The sequence below is a fragment of the Oreochromis niloticus genome, linkage group LG5, assembly GCF_001858045.2.
Source record: "Oreochromis niloticus isolate F11D_XX linkage group LG5, O_niloticus_UMD_NMBU, whole genome shotgun sequence".
Taxonomy (NCBI): domain Eukaryota; kingdom Metazoa; phylum Chordata; class Actinopteri; order Cichliformes; family Cichlidae; genus Oreochromis; species Oreochromis niloticus.
The window spans coordinates 16034022-16048194 of NC_031970.2; the positions used below are offsets into that span (position 1 = coordinate 16034022).

Sequence of the window (14173 nt, forward strand, 5' to 3'; positions counted from 1 at the left end):
TATACCCTACATAATATGGCCTTAAAAATATGTAGCTTATGCTTCTTATAGATGAAGCAGGAGTATCACAATTACAGTAGTAAACGAGTCTCTGCACTGAAGTGTAACTGATGTAATTCTGATTCTGTCCAGTGGGGGCGCTCTGAAGCCTGTGAGACGAAACATCCAGCCAAAGAAGAAGAATCTCACACTAACCTGAGGAAAGTGCTGCCCGTCACTGAACTTACAGATGAATTGTAAATATTGAAACTCGTATCTGAACCAGCAGCTTTCTCTACGAACCACGTGTCATTTTTAGTTTTAGTCCACAGAGCCGGAGCTGAATAAACACGTAAATTTAACGGTTTCCTGTTAGGGTTGGCTTCCAGCTGATTAGCATCGGGCTAACCGGTGTAGTTACTGACAGCTCTACCTGCTGGTAACCGTTAACGTTACCTGTCCAGGTACTCTCCCGTTCAGCCCTGCTCTCCTGTTCTTGCCGACGGGGCCTTCATGTTGAACCACCTCTCCACTGCTCTAACGCTCTTCACCCGCCGACTCCCCGCTTCCTCCCCGCGGACTTTCTCCGGAGCCCTCCGCCGCCTCTGCAGGATGGAAGCGGCCGTGGTGAGGTGCCTCCCCGGGGAGCCCAAGCTGACCATCTCCTTCTGTCTGCAGGGCAGCCACAAGCACATGCTCCGGGACCAGGACGAGCCGCTGGGTAAGGTCCTGGCCCGCATCTCCAACGGGATAGCCAAGAACCAATCAAAAGCAAAGAAGTCCAAGAAGAACCGGGGTCAGGAGCAGCCGGATGAAGCTGCGGAGCCCACCGTGGTGAAGCTGTTCTACGACGGGGAAGAGGTGCCGGAGACGGTGCTGAACGCGGAGGCTTGGCAGGACGGCTCCGTGCTGCAGGTGGGAGATGTTAAATATTCAGTGCAGAGGAACGCGCCCACCTTCACCACCGCGGAGCTACCGGTGTCCTTGTTGGCCGGCTTCCCCGTCTGCCCTAAACTGGAGGTGGAGTTTGGGAACGTCCAGGACTGCGAGTTCACCTGGTTCAGAGAAAACTGCCCACACACGAGGTAAATACCCAGAAAAGAAGGTGTAAATGTGAAGCAGAGATTGTCTGGTGCAATCCAGCTGTTTCAAGAACTGCATGCCTTACACGGTCTTATCAGGGGAGTATTGGGTCAGGAAGGTCTACATATCTCTACCAAGCTGTTTTATCGACACAAAAACATAGATAAGTTTGCCAAAGGGTAAACAAACCTTTACACTGAAGTGTTTTTAACACCCTGGATGCAGAACAGTACAGCTGCTTTTTCTGTTTTTGTTATAAATCCGGTGATTGTTTGGGCACATTAATAATCAAATTGATTTGACATCCTGCAATCTTCTTCTCTTTGCTCTTGTTCCAGGTCTGAAGCTCCTGGCGAAACTTCAGATCAGGACAGTGGTTGGACTCAGGTTGGATGTGAGAGAGTTTACATCCCATCCAATCAGGACATCAGCTTCAGGCTCAAACTGAGCTGCACGCCCAAAGATGGAAGTCGCAGTGGCCCGGCCAAGGAGCTGGTTTCTGTGGGAGCTGTGGAGGCTGGACCAGGTGTGTGCTTGTTTGACAACCGTCATGCTTTCACAGCCAAAGTCACGGACTGGCCGACTGTGAGAGTGGTGTCGTATAACATCCTCGCTGACATCTACGCCCAAACGGACCTTTCCAAGACGGTGCTGTACCCGTACTGCGCCCCCTACGCCCTGCAGCTGGACTACAGACAGAACCTGATCAAAAAGGAGCTTGCCGGGTACAACAGCGACATTATCTGTCTGCAGGAGGTGGATAAAGGTAATCACTGATAAAAACACAAAAATACTGATGATTTTTAAAAATAAATCTTTGACATTAGTTGTGCTCTCTGACCTCTGCAGGAGTGTATGTGGACAGTCTGACTCCAGCACTGGATGCCTTTGGTCTGAACGGTGTTTTCAAGGTCAAAGAGAAGCAGCATGAAGGACTTGCCACCTTCTACCGCAGGTTAGGCCAATCACCAGCCAGAAGCTGGATTAACCTTAACTTGCTTGGTAACTTTATCACTGGCAAAATAATATGCAGAGCCACATCTGTGTTTGTTTGGTTGAAGCGAGCATAAGGAGCACATTTTTTAGATTTTTGAGTAAAAAGCCAAACCCAGCTTCACTCCACACGCTGGTAAAGGTAATGAAGAGAGTTGGATAAAGTCTCAGTTTTTTAAGATACATTACCATCTTTACACAGGCCAGAAATAAAAAGCTTTTAGTACATGAAATACATTTTGTTTAATGCACTTTTAATATATTGTGTGTCTTACGTGACGGTCTGTGTTGATAGAGTAGCAAGCACCTACAAATAAGTGATTGTGAAGAAAGTATCGAATATCTGAAGCATAACAGAAAGGCCTCTTTATTTATATGCAGCCCTAATGGCAATATCACAAATTTACTTTTAATTCTATAATGATTATGAGCCCTGCAACTAGTCAACAGTCCAGAGTTTACCTCGCCTCTCGTCCTATGACATCTGGAATAGGCTTCAGCCCCATGTGACCCTGAATTGGATAAGCGGAAAAAGTGGATGGATGGATGATGATTATGATATTTAAGTGAATCCTGTTGTGCTGTAGGTCAAAGTTTCGACTCTTGAGCAGTCACGACATCATGCTGAGTGAGGCGTTGTCCTCTGACCCCATGCACGCTGAGCTTCTGGAGAAGGTTTCTGCTAACGGTGCCCTGAAGAATAAGATCCTGCAGAGGTCCACCTCGCTGCAGGTACTGCTGCTCACCATCAGGGCTGATTAACTGTTATATTTTAGCTTTGGGAGGCAGTGATGGACATTTTGTTATTGCTCCCATCCAAATATCGGGTCAGCAGTGTGGAGGTCTTTCAGACCTACTGCACTCACAACGTTTTGACTTTCTTGTAATTTTTAAGTAGTTTTAAGACATTTCAAGCATGAAAAAGGTGCCAAAGAAATGCATTAAAATAGCTCCCTTTTGTTACCAGCAGCCACAGCCACTGTCACAAAAAATTAATTTCTTCACAGTTCATTAGTCAATGAACATTTGTGACAATAATACTGTTTGACAGACAAAAAATACTATTTTTGCATGAACAAGGTGATTCTGAAAGTGTCCATTAGCTGAAAACTTGGCATGTCTCCATGTGGTGTGCAGTCTGTGGTTCATAAAATCAGAGGAAATTGGACAAGTGGAGAAGTGGAGTAAAGAAGAGGTGGTAGGTCTAAAAATCTGTCTACAGTAACTGAAAGTCACATATTTAAGAAATGGTAAAAATCCATGTATGGAGGTGTTAATCAGAGAGGTAGAGTATCTACAGCCATTTGTAAAATATGGTGGCGGCTCTGTCATGATTTGGAACTGCATTTCAGTGTTGGGGATTTTGTAAAAATTCACGTAAACACGAGCACAGAAAAGTACTATCGGATTTGATCCAGCGTTGAATACTGTCTGGAAAGCATTCGATTGCTAACAGTTTAATTTTTCAGTTTAATAATGATCCCAAACACACTGCTAGTGCAGTAAAAGTACCTTGATAGAAAAATTCACATTGGAGCATTGTCGCTCATGGATTGGTATCCTCAAAGCCTAGACCTCAACATTATTGAAGCAGTGTGCGATCATCTTGACAGAGAACACTAGAAAAGGCAGCCAACATCCAAAGAATGTCCTTCAAGAACTCTGGAGAGCTATTCCTAAAGAAATTAGAGGAATACTTGTTCAGGCTGTTTTGAAGAATACAGGTGGCCATACCAAACGCTGACTTTCAAGATTGTTTAAACTGTACAAACTTTTTTTTAAATTAACTGTATTTCCATGTATCAATACATCAGTGCACCTATTTGTCATTTTTCTAGCAAAATATAAAAAATTAAGGAGTAATTAAGGAGGTTCAGGACTTCTGCACAATACTATGTTTGCAGACTTTAAAAAACATTTTAGCACAAACACCGGCTTGTTATGTTCAGTGTAATACTTCTTGGAAAACTTTAATTGCACTTAGGGTAACATCACATATTGCCATCAACATTTCACCCTACCTGTCTTGTTTATGTGTGAGTACTCAAATCGGCTATATTTACATGTAAAATGATAATTCAGGGAGAGTTACAGACAACAGGAGATCATCTCTGCTCTCAGTCACTCTTGAAGTCGCTGTTTGCTCACATAGCAAACGGAGAGAAAGGAAAGAGAGGGTGCAGCTGCTGCAGATGAATCAGAATTTGCTGCCTGTGGTTGTTTTTCTAAACTAAAGTTTGATTGTTGGCTGTTGTCTGTTTGAGAGTTTGTCCTGGTCCTGGAATTTGCTTCTTGAATATGTGAAAGAAATGCCCACTACAATTAAAAAGTCAGCAATTTATTCAGTCATGAAAAGAAATGTTTGTCTAATCACTGAATTGTTTGTTTCCCTGCAGGTCACTTTCCTCGAGGACCTGAATAAACCCGGCAGGAAGGTCTGTGTGGCCAACACTCACCTGTACTGGCACCCGAAAGGTAAAATGTCCTGTTTACTTCCATGAACACATGAGTTGCTCATTTTAACCAGCAGAGATTGTCAGTACGGACTTCTGAGGATTTAATTCATTTCCTTTGAAGGGGGGAATGTTCGCTTAGTCCAGATGGGCGTGGCTTTGAAACACCTGAGTCATGTGATCAGCGAGGTCGCACCTGGAGCCCCGTTGGTCTTTTGTGGAGACTTTAACTCCACCCCACATGCAGGTAACTCCAGAATAGTACCTACAGCTGAATCTGAGACTGTTTACAAAAACATAATGACCCTCAGGTCAAAGTTCATCTTTACCATGTCTGCAGTTTTTTTTAACTCTTTATCCAGGTTGGTTTGTTTCTTGATCTCGTCCCCTCTCAGGTGTGTTTCAGCTGCTCAGTGAGGCTGTGGTTCCTCCGCAGCATGCAGACTGGAGCAGCTCGGGGCCGGAGGAGTCCTGCAGCATGGAGCTGCTCTCTGACATCCCCCCTCTGCTGAGCGCCTGCGGATTGCCGGCTTACACCAACTATGTGAGAGGGTTTCAAGGCTGCCTGGATTACATCTTCATACAGCCGGACTGCATGCAGGTACTGATGGCAGAGGATATAGGAGAGACACATTTTTTGTTTTAACAAACTTACTTTACTTAGAACATCTTTTAGCCAAACTATGTGTACCACTCAACCAAATGAAATCAGTCTTTTAATTACTGAGATCTTGAGCGACCTACTTGCTAAGTTTGAAGTACATCAGAAAAGAGTTTGTAAAACAGGTGAAGAATGACAGATTTCTCAGATTTTCAGAAGTCAAAGAACAGAAAACAAACTCAATGGAGATTGGTTATTTAAAAAAAATGATGATAAGGTAAAAATGGAGTCGGGTGTTCTTTGTGTGAATAACTGATGTAACACATATATTGTTTGTGTGCAGGTGGAGCAGGTGATCCCCCTGCCCAGTCTCGAGGAGGTCACCACCTACGAGGCTCTGCCCAGCGTGGCTCACCCCTCCGACCACATCGCTCTGGTTTGTGACCTCCGGTGGAACCCCTGACCTCTGACCTCCAACCATGATGGACAGAGATGCTTAAAAACAGTGAGATTTAAACTGTGTCCCTGCAGGTTTACCAAGAAGAACCAAAGTCAACAGAAGCTCAGAGGATCAGAAAAAAGAACTTGAACCACAACACAGTGAAAGTTCATGTGAAATTATTCACAGTCCTTATTAGACAATAAATTATTTTCATCACTTATATTCAGTGTTGGAATGAGAAAAGTAAGTAATTGCACATTTTGAGAAGGGATTTAAGAAAGGGATTGATTAAATACTCAAAAAACAAACTCACAATACTGCATCATAATAGTTTGATGATTAATGATCACTCTGAGGTTATTCACTTTATTTCTGGGTTAATAGATAAATATTGACCTTTTAATATAAGTATTTATTATTGTTGCCAAATGTGCTGCTCAGTGGGCCTTTCAGTTTTTAAATAAAGTCTACAACAGTGACTCTTACTTGTTGGCTTAATGTCATATACTCTGTACTTACAGACATCATTAAAGAAGGTGAACATCCTGTGATGCTTAAATGATTTGCTCACTATTGTGACAATATCCTCGAAATATAGATTTAATTTAATTTAGTCCAACTGTTACCTTCTTAATTTAACTTACAGCTTTATTTGCGAAAACAGGTAAAAATGTGACAGTCTTAACACAAATTCTATTTAGTATCCAAGACATGAACAATATCTATCACATATTCACAGTTCAGATGAGTAAAGTAACACACATTTAGTTTTACATTTTTTTTCTTTTTAGAAGAGCAGAAAAATGATTTGTTTTATATTTCTCTAGGAAGCAGTTGTGAGTCACTTAGTTTTAGGATGTTTGTGCACTTAAAGGCAGCACTCCATGAAAACAGTAACAAACAATACAATTCAGCTTTTTGAATTTTTGTTATTTTATTTTAAAATAATCATAGAAGGTGTTACACCTGAATGTAGGTAAATAGGACAATAACAAATGTTTCTGGATGAGTTCACCGAACAATGTGATTTCATTTTATTTTAAATTATTTCCATTGTTGTTTTCTGTATTGTCCTCAGCCTCTCTCTGCGCACCTCCACTGCCACTTGATCCAGTTCATTAACTGTCATTATGTCTCATGGATTTTTAAAAAAACACTTTGTCTAAAAACAATAAATCTCATACAAAAGCAGAATTCTCCCAAGCAGACAGAACAAACATCTACACAAGTTTAACTTTAGTCCACACAGGACGTCATCAGGAATATTAAAACCATGAAAGGATCTTTTAGTCCAAAACAAAACACTCTGATAAAAACAATGATAAAACTGTAATTATATCTGATTATTTTCATATCACCAAGGTGACAACTGTGAATGGTATAATTTGCATAAACAAATACAGAGCAAAACCACAGTATGTACAGCAGCTTCATGTACACTAAGCGTGAGTTTCAGAGAAGCTGCAGAAATGTTGGTTTTAAAATTCACAGCTCAGTTTTCTTCTTTGAGTACTTTCCCTGTCTTTATGGAAGACGGCTCCATCAGGCTGCTCTCTCCACTGCACAGTGACTCCATTCACTCCTTTCTCCTTCAGTCTGTCCTGCAGCTGAGAGATACAAACATTACACACATGTTTAAACAGAGACTAAAAACAAACAAAAGACAACTTTAAAAAACAAAACATCAATAAAGGAAATGAAAACCATCAGCTTGTTTTCTGACATTAATTCATACCTTTGCATTTAAATTGGGCTGACTAATGTATACAGTAAAATCATATAACTCATAAACATGAGTATGAACATTATTTCTGTCATTTAAAAAAAAATCATTTGTAGATGTCAGAATTTTACGAACACTTGTCAGGATTCAAAAATTCTAATTTACAACCTTAATTTTCACGCAGCAGCTCGCTCATAGACACTGTGAACAATGAGGACAGGCAATCACATTAAATTAAAGAGATGGGTAAAACCCACAGCACCTATACTAAAGTGCAAAGGTGATGAGGTGAAGTTTTAAGGCGGTATTGTGGAGACTTGCCTCTTTCAGGTGTGTTGCTTTGGCAGCTGTGTCATTCAGATCCACAGAGGAGTCCTTCAGCTTCAACCTGATTTTTATTACTGAGACAGAGAGGACAAAAGGCGTCATGATGAGTTTTCAGTTATTATATTTTTGTGATATCAAAACTGTAACTTTATACCTTTTCTGTAAACAATTTCGTTTTTGGGAGCTTCTGTGGTTTCAGGTTGAGGAGCTGGCAGGTTGTCATAGCAGACAAATGGTCGTGGTGTATTATAGGGCAGTAACCTCCATTTTCCTGATCTCTGCATATCTGCAACACCACACAGGGGATTTGAAATGCCAAATATTTTTCCTGATTCATCCCAGTATCTGAATGAGGAGTCTCTGCCGTCGATCCAGAAAATTTGAGGATGAATAATGTAGCCTATCCATATTTCATTCCCATACGACACCAGCCTCTGTGCATTACTGACGGAAAGCGAACTTCCAGCCAGGTCTGTGAAGTTCTCCCTGCAGTACCTCAAAGCTCTGAACCAGTCCATGCTTTTATTCACAAAAACAAATTCAGGACTCTGGTAAGTTCCTGCAATTAGAAATTGTGGTTAAATAAGTCATGTTGATTTTTCTGTGAATGAAAATAATCAAATCAAAACAATCTTAATGAGAAAAGAAAATGCTTTGCTATTTTCTTACCATTGTAACAGATGAATGGGTATTCCAATGAGCAGTTGATATAGTGATCCCAAGACCAGTACGATGCATTCACTAAAGCTTTTGTACACAAATAGTAAACTGAGAAGGGTTCATTTTTAGTTTGGTTTTCCCATTTCCAGTAATCATCATTGATCTGAGATACATCACTCCAATAAAACGATAGGTAAGCACCAATCCAGACCTCAGAGTTGTAACCAGCAGATGAAACTGTTTTGTTAAATTGTTTCATTTCTGTAGCGTTTTCGAAGTTGGCCAGACCTACGTAGTTCTTTCTACAGTACCACACAGCCGCACCCCAATCTAAAGACTCATTAACAAAGTGGTACTGACGGCACCTGGAGAAGATGAGCCACCCTGTGAGGAAATATGATCGATCAACATCTCTGAACATGCAATCTGGATGTAACATATCAGAGTGATAACCACTGCCAAAATTGACTGACCTGAGAGACAGAAGACACCCAGCAGGATCTTCACAGTCATGATGCTGCTCTGTGGACTGTGAAAGAAAACTCTGCCTTTATAATAATAAAAATGCAGGGAAATCCCACTCCTGCTTCATGTTCCTGTTTCTGAGAAATGTTACAGGTCTGTTGATCAGTTTATGCAAAATGTGTTACAGAGACTCCTCTATGGAAACACAGAAGCAACATCAACCAGGTTTGTTTAAAATTGCTAAAAATTCAAATTTCAGGCTTAAAGTAATAGAAATTATTTTAAATGAGAGTGTTTTATCTTGTGTTTAATGACATTTATTTCCAACTGCAGTTTGTTTTCTTAAAATTTGAAGACGTTTTATTCATTTCAGTCATTGTTTTTAATGATACTGCACAGGAGTGAAGCTAATCTGTTTGATTTTAGAGAAAAATATGCAAATCGTGTCATTGAATTACCGAAGTTATATTTTTTTATTTTCATGATTTGATTGAACCAAAGAATCGCCTAAAACAATAGATATGACTGATGAATCAGGTAAAGGAAACATTTAAAAGGCATAAGAGAGATGAAGTTAAATGTCTTAAGAACACATTTTACCATCAGATGCTTGACTGTGTGCATCCTGACTGTCTTATAGGGCAGTTATGGCTCAGCTGATAGAGCAGGCCATCTGCCAGTTAGAAGGTGGGAGGTTCAGTCCTTGACTTCTGTGAATCTGTCAAAGTACCCTTGGGCAAGAGCCTTAACCTCAAATTACTTGTGATGTATCCACCGTAGCATAAAATAATATGATTTGTAGTATTTCCGGTACGTATTTTATTTTCACACCAGTGATGAATTCCTCAGTAAAACTCAAACATGTTTCGGTAAGATCTGTCCGTAACTACAGTATTTCAAGATAAGTTTCAGTAATCAGCTTAAGTTTGTTCTGGAAGCTAAATTCTCCTAAACAATGCCTCTAAACACAGACATTGTTTGTTTAGTGACCAAACCTTTTCTTTGTCTTTTTGAACAAATAAATAAAAGTCCTAATATTGGAGCTCCTTTTTTCCCCATTTGCTTCATCCATGACAAGAAACCTGTGCCACTGCTGATCACAACACTGGTTTTCGAAGATCAAATTTCATAAATCAGTCACTTTTGAATGCAGTCATTTTCAGAGGCTCAAAAGTAATTGGACAATTTATGGGTAAAATCATGACCCAGAGAGGCCTTTTTCTCATTCAATCTCTCGGGGAAGTAGGTATAATTGTCTTCATACAGAAAGTTTACAAGAAGATGTAAACCAAAAAACAGGAAGGCTAGATTAAACTTTGCCAGGAAATATCTAAATAAGCCCCAGAAAATTCCTCCGATCTTGCACTGATGAAACCAAGAATAATTTGTACATCAATGATGGAAACCAAAATGTGTGGAGATGATGTCACTGTTGATAGACGTAGCAAGATATTCTGGCCTTGCACGTTATAGAGCATCTCATCTTTCCATAGATAAAGGCATTGCATTGGATGCAGAAATGATAGAAATTAATGCAAAATTCACTAAATGTTGTTTATGAAGTCTGAGTCCCACTCCCACCCCTCCTCCCACATTCACTTAAAACATACAAGCTTAACGACAGACTGGTTTAGGACAAGTGACCACATGAACTTTTATAATAAGGATGTGTTCTTATATTTATTTAACAATAATATCTGTCTATGTATGCATCTAAACTATCTAAACAATCTAAACAAGTGAAATCCCAAGTCTGACACCACGACAAGACCCAAATCGCTTTTGGGTTGCGTCAAGAAGTATAAGTTAAATCTGCTAAATAAAACGTGTGAAGTTATCTGCTGTGGCAAACAGACGTGAATATAGGAGCAGTTAAAAGTACCTTTATCTGAATCTAAACTGCAGTCCCGTGTGTCGGGTTGTCAGGAATATGCTATCTTTCTTTTAACAAAGCGCCAAAGAAATTTTTTCTTGGAAATTTGTTTTTCCTTTCACTGAGGCAGGAACTATTCGCAGCATCATTTGCATGAACAGAAAGTTGAAGGAGAGCCAGAATTGCATGAACAGAAAGTTGAAGGAGAGCCAGAATTGCATGAACAGAAAGTTGAAGGAGAGCCAGAATGCACTAAACAGCAGCTTCATTTACACAAAACATCACGCTAGAGTGTTTTTATGAACAGAAGCAAAGCTGGCTTTGAATTTCACAGGTCAGTTTTCTTTCTGTTGTCATTTCCCCCTTTATGGAAGACTTCTCCATCCGACTGCTCTTCACTTCAGAGTGACTCCACTCACTGCTTTCTCTTTCACATTGTGAAAGCTGCTGAGTGATACAAAAAGCAGGTTAAAAAATAATCTTTCTCAAACATCACATTCACAAGACTGACCGTGAGGTCAAAGTTACTGACAACTCATGTGAGATTTTCAATAGATACAACTACAGTATTAAGTCTAGGTGAGATCCCAGCAAACAAGGGAGCGTTCAGGGATTGTTCACTGCCCCACTTCAGCTAACGTTTTCTAAACGGTGTGTGAAGAAAGTTTTCCTGATGTTTGGGGAAAGTTCACTTTTGATTAAAAAAAAAAAAAAAAGATGGTTTGGAGGATGTTTTAAAAACATCCCCCAGACTGTCAAAACCAACAATAACATTGTAAACACGATAACTCGACAAAGTCTATATAGTCTAAATCTATAACCTCGACCTTCACCTTCAGGTTGAGGTCAAAGTAATAGATTTTCAAACTTGTCAGAGACTTTTAGTAGATCCATTTGAAAAATCCTACATCTCCCTTTTCTTGAGTTATCGTGTTCACAAAGTTGGGTGTCATCACCACCGTTCTGCCTAGTGGGGTAATGCTAACACCCCATCAGCCTTTTTCCAGTCGAGGGGTAAAAATGAAAAAGATCTTTCAATTCATTTCAGTCTTTATTGAAAGACTTTATGTCCATAAAAAACAAGACAAAACACAATATATAAACCTTAATAAAAAACATTAAAAATATTAAAAATTTGTAAAAATATAAAACCATAACACACATAAAATACACAATTACTTAGAAGAAATCAATAAATACACAAACACTTAAACTAATGCTTTCTCAGACTGGATAATTAATGGGAACCACTCGCTGTCGGATCTGTGAGTGCTAAAATTATACTGCCACTAGAGCCATGCAGTCGTCACACAGTCACACCGCTCTCAAGGCGCTGCTGCTGTGGTGCTACTCCCTCTCCCACGCAGAGCGGGCCGAATAACTCCTCTCTCTCTCGGGCCACTCCCGAGCTCATGGAGAGCACGCTGTCCTTGCTAGGAATGGATGTGAGCTGGCCCCGCCAACTCCCTGCTGCTGGCCGTGAAGGATTACCTTTCACTCGCAGAAGAAGCAGATCGCATTCTCTTGGCTAGGAGCTTCGACATCCAGGCGATAGTTCCTGACTCACCAACGACATCTCCCGTGCCCCCACCGATTCTCCCGGGGGCCTCCAACTCATCGATGCTGGCTGGGATCGCGGCACAGCAATAAAAAACTTAAAATGCACTGTTCCAAATTATTATGCACACAGAGTTTCAAAAGATTTTATAGGTTGTAGAGAATTGAAAGTGGTCATTTGTTGAATTTGCAGCATTAGTAGATCAATTTCACTGACATCAAAAGCTATTTCAATCAAAAACATCTTAACAGGTCAAGTTACATATTAACATAGGACCACTTATTTGATAGCAGTTTTACAATTCTTGCATCCATGGAACTTGTGAGTTTTTGGAAAGTTTCTACTTGAATGTCTTTGCAGGATGTCAGAACAGCCTCCCAGAGCTGCTGTTTGGATGTGAACTGTCTCCCACCCTCATAATTTTTTGCTTGAGGATGCTCCAAAGGTTCTCAATAGGATTGAAATCAGGGAAGAATGGGGGCCACTCCATGAGTTCCTCTCCTTTTACGCCGATAGCAGCCAATGATGCAGAGGTATTCCTTGTAGCATGAGATGGTGCATTGTCTTGCATGAAGATGGTTGTGTTGCAGAAGGCACAGTTCTTCTCTTTCTACCATGGAAGAAAGTGGTCAGTCAGAAACTCCACATACTTTGCAGAGGTCATTTTCACACCTTCAAGGAGCCTAAAGGGGCCGACCAGCTCTCTCCCCGTGATTCCGGCTCCACCACCTCCTTCTTGACGATGCAGCCTTGTTGCGACATGGCGGCTGTCCATCAACCATCCATGACTGCATCCATCTGGACCATCCAGGGTTGCACTGCACTCATCAGTGACCAAGACTGTTTGAAAATTAGTCTTCATGTAGTTCTGGGCCCACTGCAGCCATTTCTGCTTGTGAGCATTGGTTAGGGTTGGCCAAATATAAGGTTTATGCACAACTGCAAGTCTCTGGAGGATCCTACACCTTGATGTTCGCAGTGCTCCAGAGGCACCAGCAGCTTCAAATATGTGTTTGCTACTTTGTAATGGCCTTTTAGCAGCTGCTGTCTTAATCTGATGTATTTGTCTGGCAGAAACCTTCATCATTGTGCCTTTATCTGCACGAACCTATGTGTGCTCTGACTCAGCCACAAATCTCTTAACATTATGGTGATCACGCTTAAATTTTCATGAAATATCTAAGGTTTTCATTATGTGTCCAAGGCATTCAACTATTTCACGCTTTTCAGCAGCAGAAAGATCATTTTTCCTTCCTATATTGCTTGAAAATGGTGGTCTGCTTAATAATGTGGAACATCCTTCTTTAGTAGTTTTTCCTTTAATTGGGTTCACCTGGCAAACTAATGATCATAGGTTTCCGAGATTGATTTCAGTGATACAAAGAGTCCTGAGACACAATTCCATCAATGGGTTTAATTGAAAAACAACTTATTTAATCTTTATGACACTTAAACACAATTTGCATAATAATTTGGAACGCGGTGTAATCATATTGCACACCACACTCAGTACAGACAGTAACGCAGCACTGCTTGGACTAAAAACAACCAGGTCAACTGCATACATGAGATGATTTATCAATGTTTTACCTAATATACACCCAGTGTTACAGTCTCTCAGCTGTATGGACAAATCATCAACATATAAATTAAATAAAATTGGAGATAAAACCCCACCCTGTCTGACACTATTGCTAACACCAAAGGGGGCAGAAATACTGCTTCCCCATTTAAACTACATCTTCTGATGAGCGTGCCAGTAAGAGAGAATCCTCACAATGTATCCAGGAACTCCCCGCCGCTTCAATTTATCAAAACGTTTTCTGTCGTTTACTCGATCAAAAGCTTTAGAGGCATCAATGAAATACATAAGGACAGATGAATTTTTTTGCCCTGACTATTTCTTTGAGTGCATATATGCACATGTCAGTGATGTGCTTTGGTCAGAAGCCAAACCGATTATCCAGGGAATAGATGAACACACTAACTCTGTCAATCAAGATTCTTTCTAGCACC

At 40.5% G+C, this 14173-nt stretch overlaps 2 protein-coding genes across 3 annotated transcripts; one reads left to right on the forward strand and one right to left on the reverse strand.

The window, feature by feature from the left end:
* The first annotated feature begins 13 nt into the window (after window positions 1-13).
* Window positions 14-6031, forward strand: pde12 (phosphodiesterase 12). 2 transcript variants are annotated; one of them, XM_005453579.4, is made up of 9 exons: window positions 14-236; window positions 658-1064; window positions 1401-1828; window positions 1912-2017; window positions 2643-2787; window positions 4452-4530; window positions 4633-4755; window positions 4904-5109; window positions 5453-6031. In XM_005453579.4, the coding sequence occupies exons 2-9, from the start codon at window positions 673-675 to the stop codon at window positions 5570-5572; spliced, it is 1599 nt and encodes a 532-aa protein (XP_005453636.1). In that variant the 5' UTR covers window positions 14-236; window positions 658-672; the 3' UTR covers window positions 5573-6031. The 2 variants fall into 2 exon arrangements, with proteins under 2 accessions (XP_005453636.1, XP_005453635.1); XM_005453578.4 differs by having other exon boundaries at window positions 14-1064.
* A 128-nt stretch (window positions 6032-6159) lies between these two features.
* Window positions 6160-12239, reverse strand: LOC109202259 (lymphocyte antigen 75). The gene is made up of 6 exons (XM_019359190.2): window positions 12091-12239; window positions 8735-8790; window positions 8271-8645; window positions 7756-8160; window positions 7596-7675; window positions 6160-7158 (listed from the first exon to the last, which is right to left on the reverse strand). Exons 1-6 carry the CDS (start codon window positions 12141-12143, stop codon window positions 7030-7032), a joined length of 1098 nt encoding a protein of 365 aa, XP_019214735.2. The 5' UTR covers window positions 12144-12239; the 3' UTR covers window positions 6160-7029.
* Window positions 12240-14173: the final 1934 nt, after the last annotated feature.

Coding starts and splice junctions, on each gene's coding strand:
- pde12 (XM_005453578.4), top strand. CDS start 493: ATGTTGAACCACCTCTCCACTGCTCTAACGCTCTTCACCCGCCGACTC. Junction 1,829..1,911: donor TCTGCAGGAGGTGGATAAAG/GTAATCACTGAT, acceptor TGACCTCTGCAG/GAGTGTATGTGGACAGTCTG. Junction 4,756..4,903: donor TAACTCCACCCCACATGCAG/GTAACTCCAGAA, acceptor GTCCCCTCTCAG/GTGTGTTTCAGCTGCTCAGT.
- LOC109202259 (XM_019359190.2), bottom strand. CDS start 12,143: ATGTCGAAGCTCCTAGCCAAGAGAATGCGATCTGCTTCTTCTGCGAGT. Junction 8,646..8,734: donor GGGTGTCTTCTGTCTCTCAG/GTCAGTCAATTT, acceptor ATTTCCTCACAG/GGTGGCTCATCTTCTCCAGG. Junction 7,676..7,755: donor CGAAATTGTTTACAGAAAAG/GTATAAAGTTAC, acceptor TCTCTGTCTCAG/TAATAAAAATCAGGTTGAAG.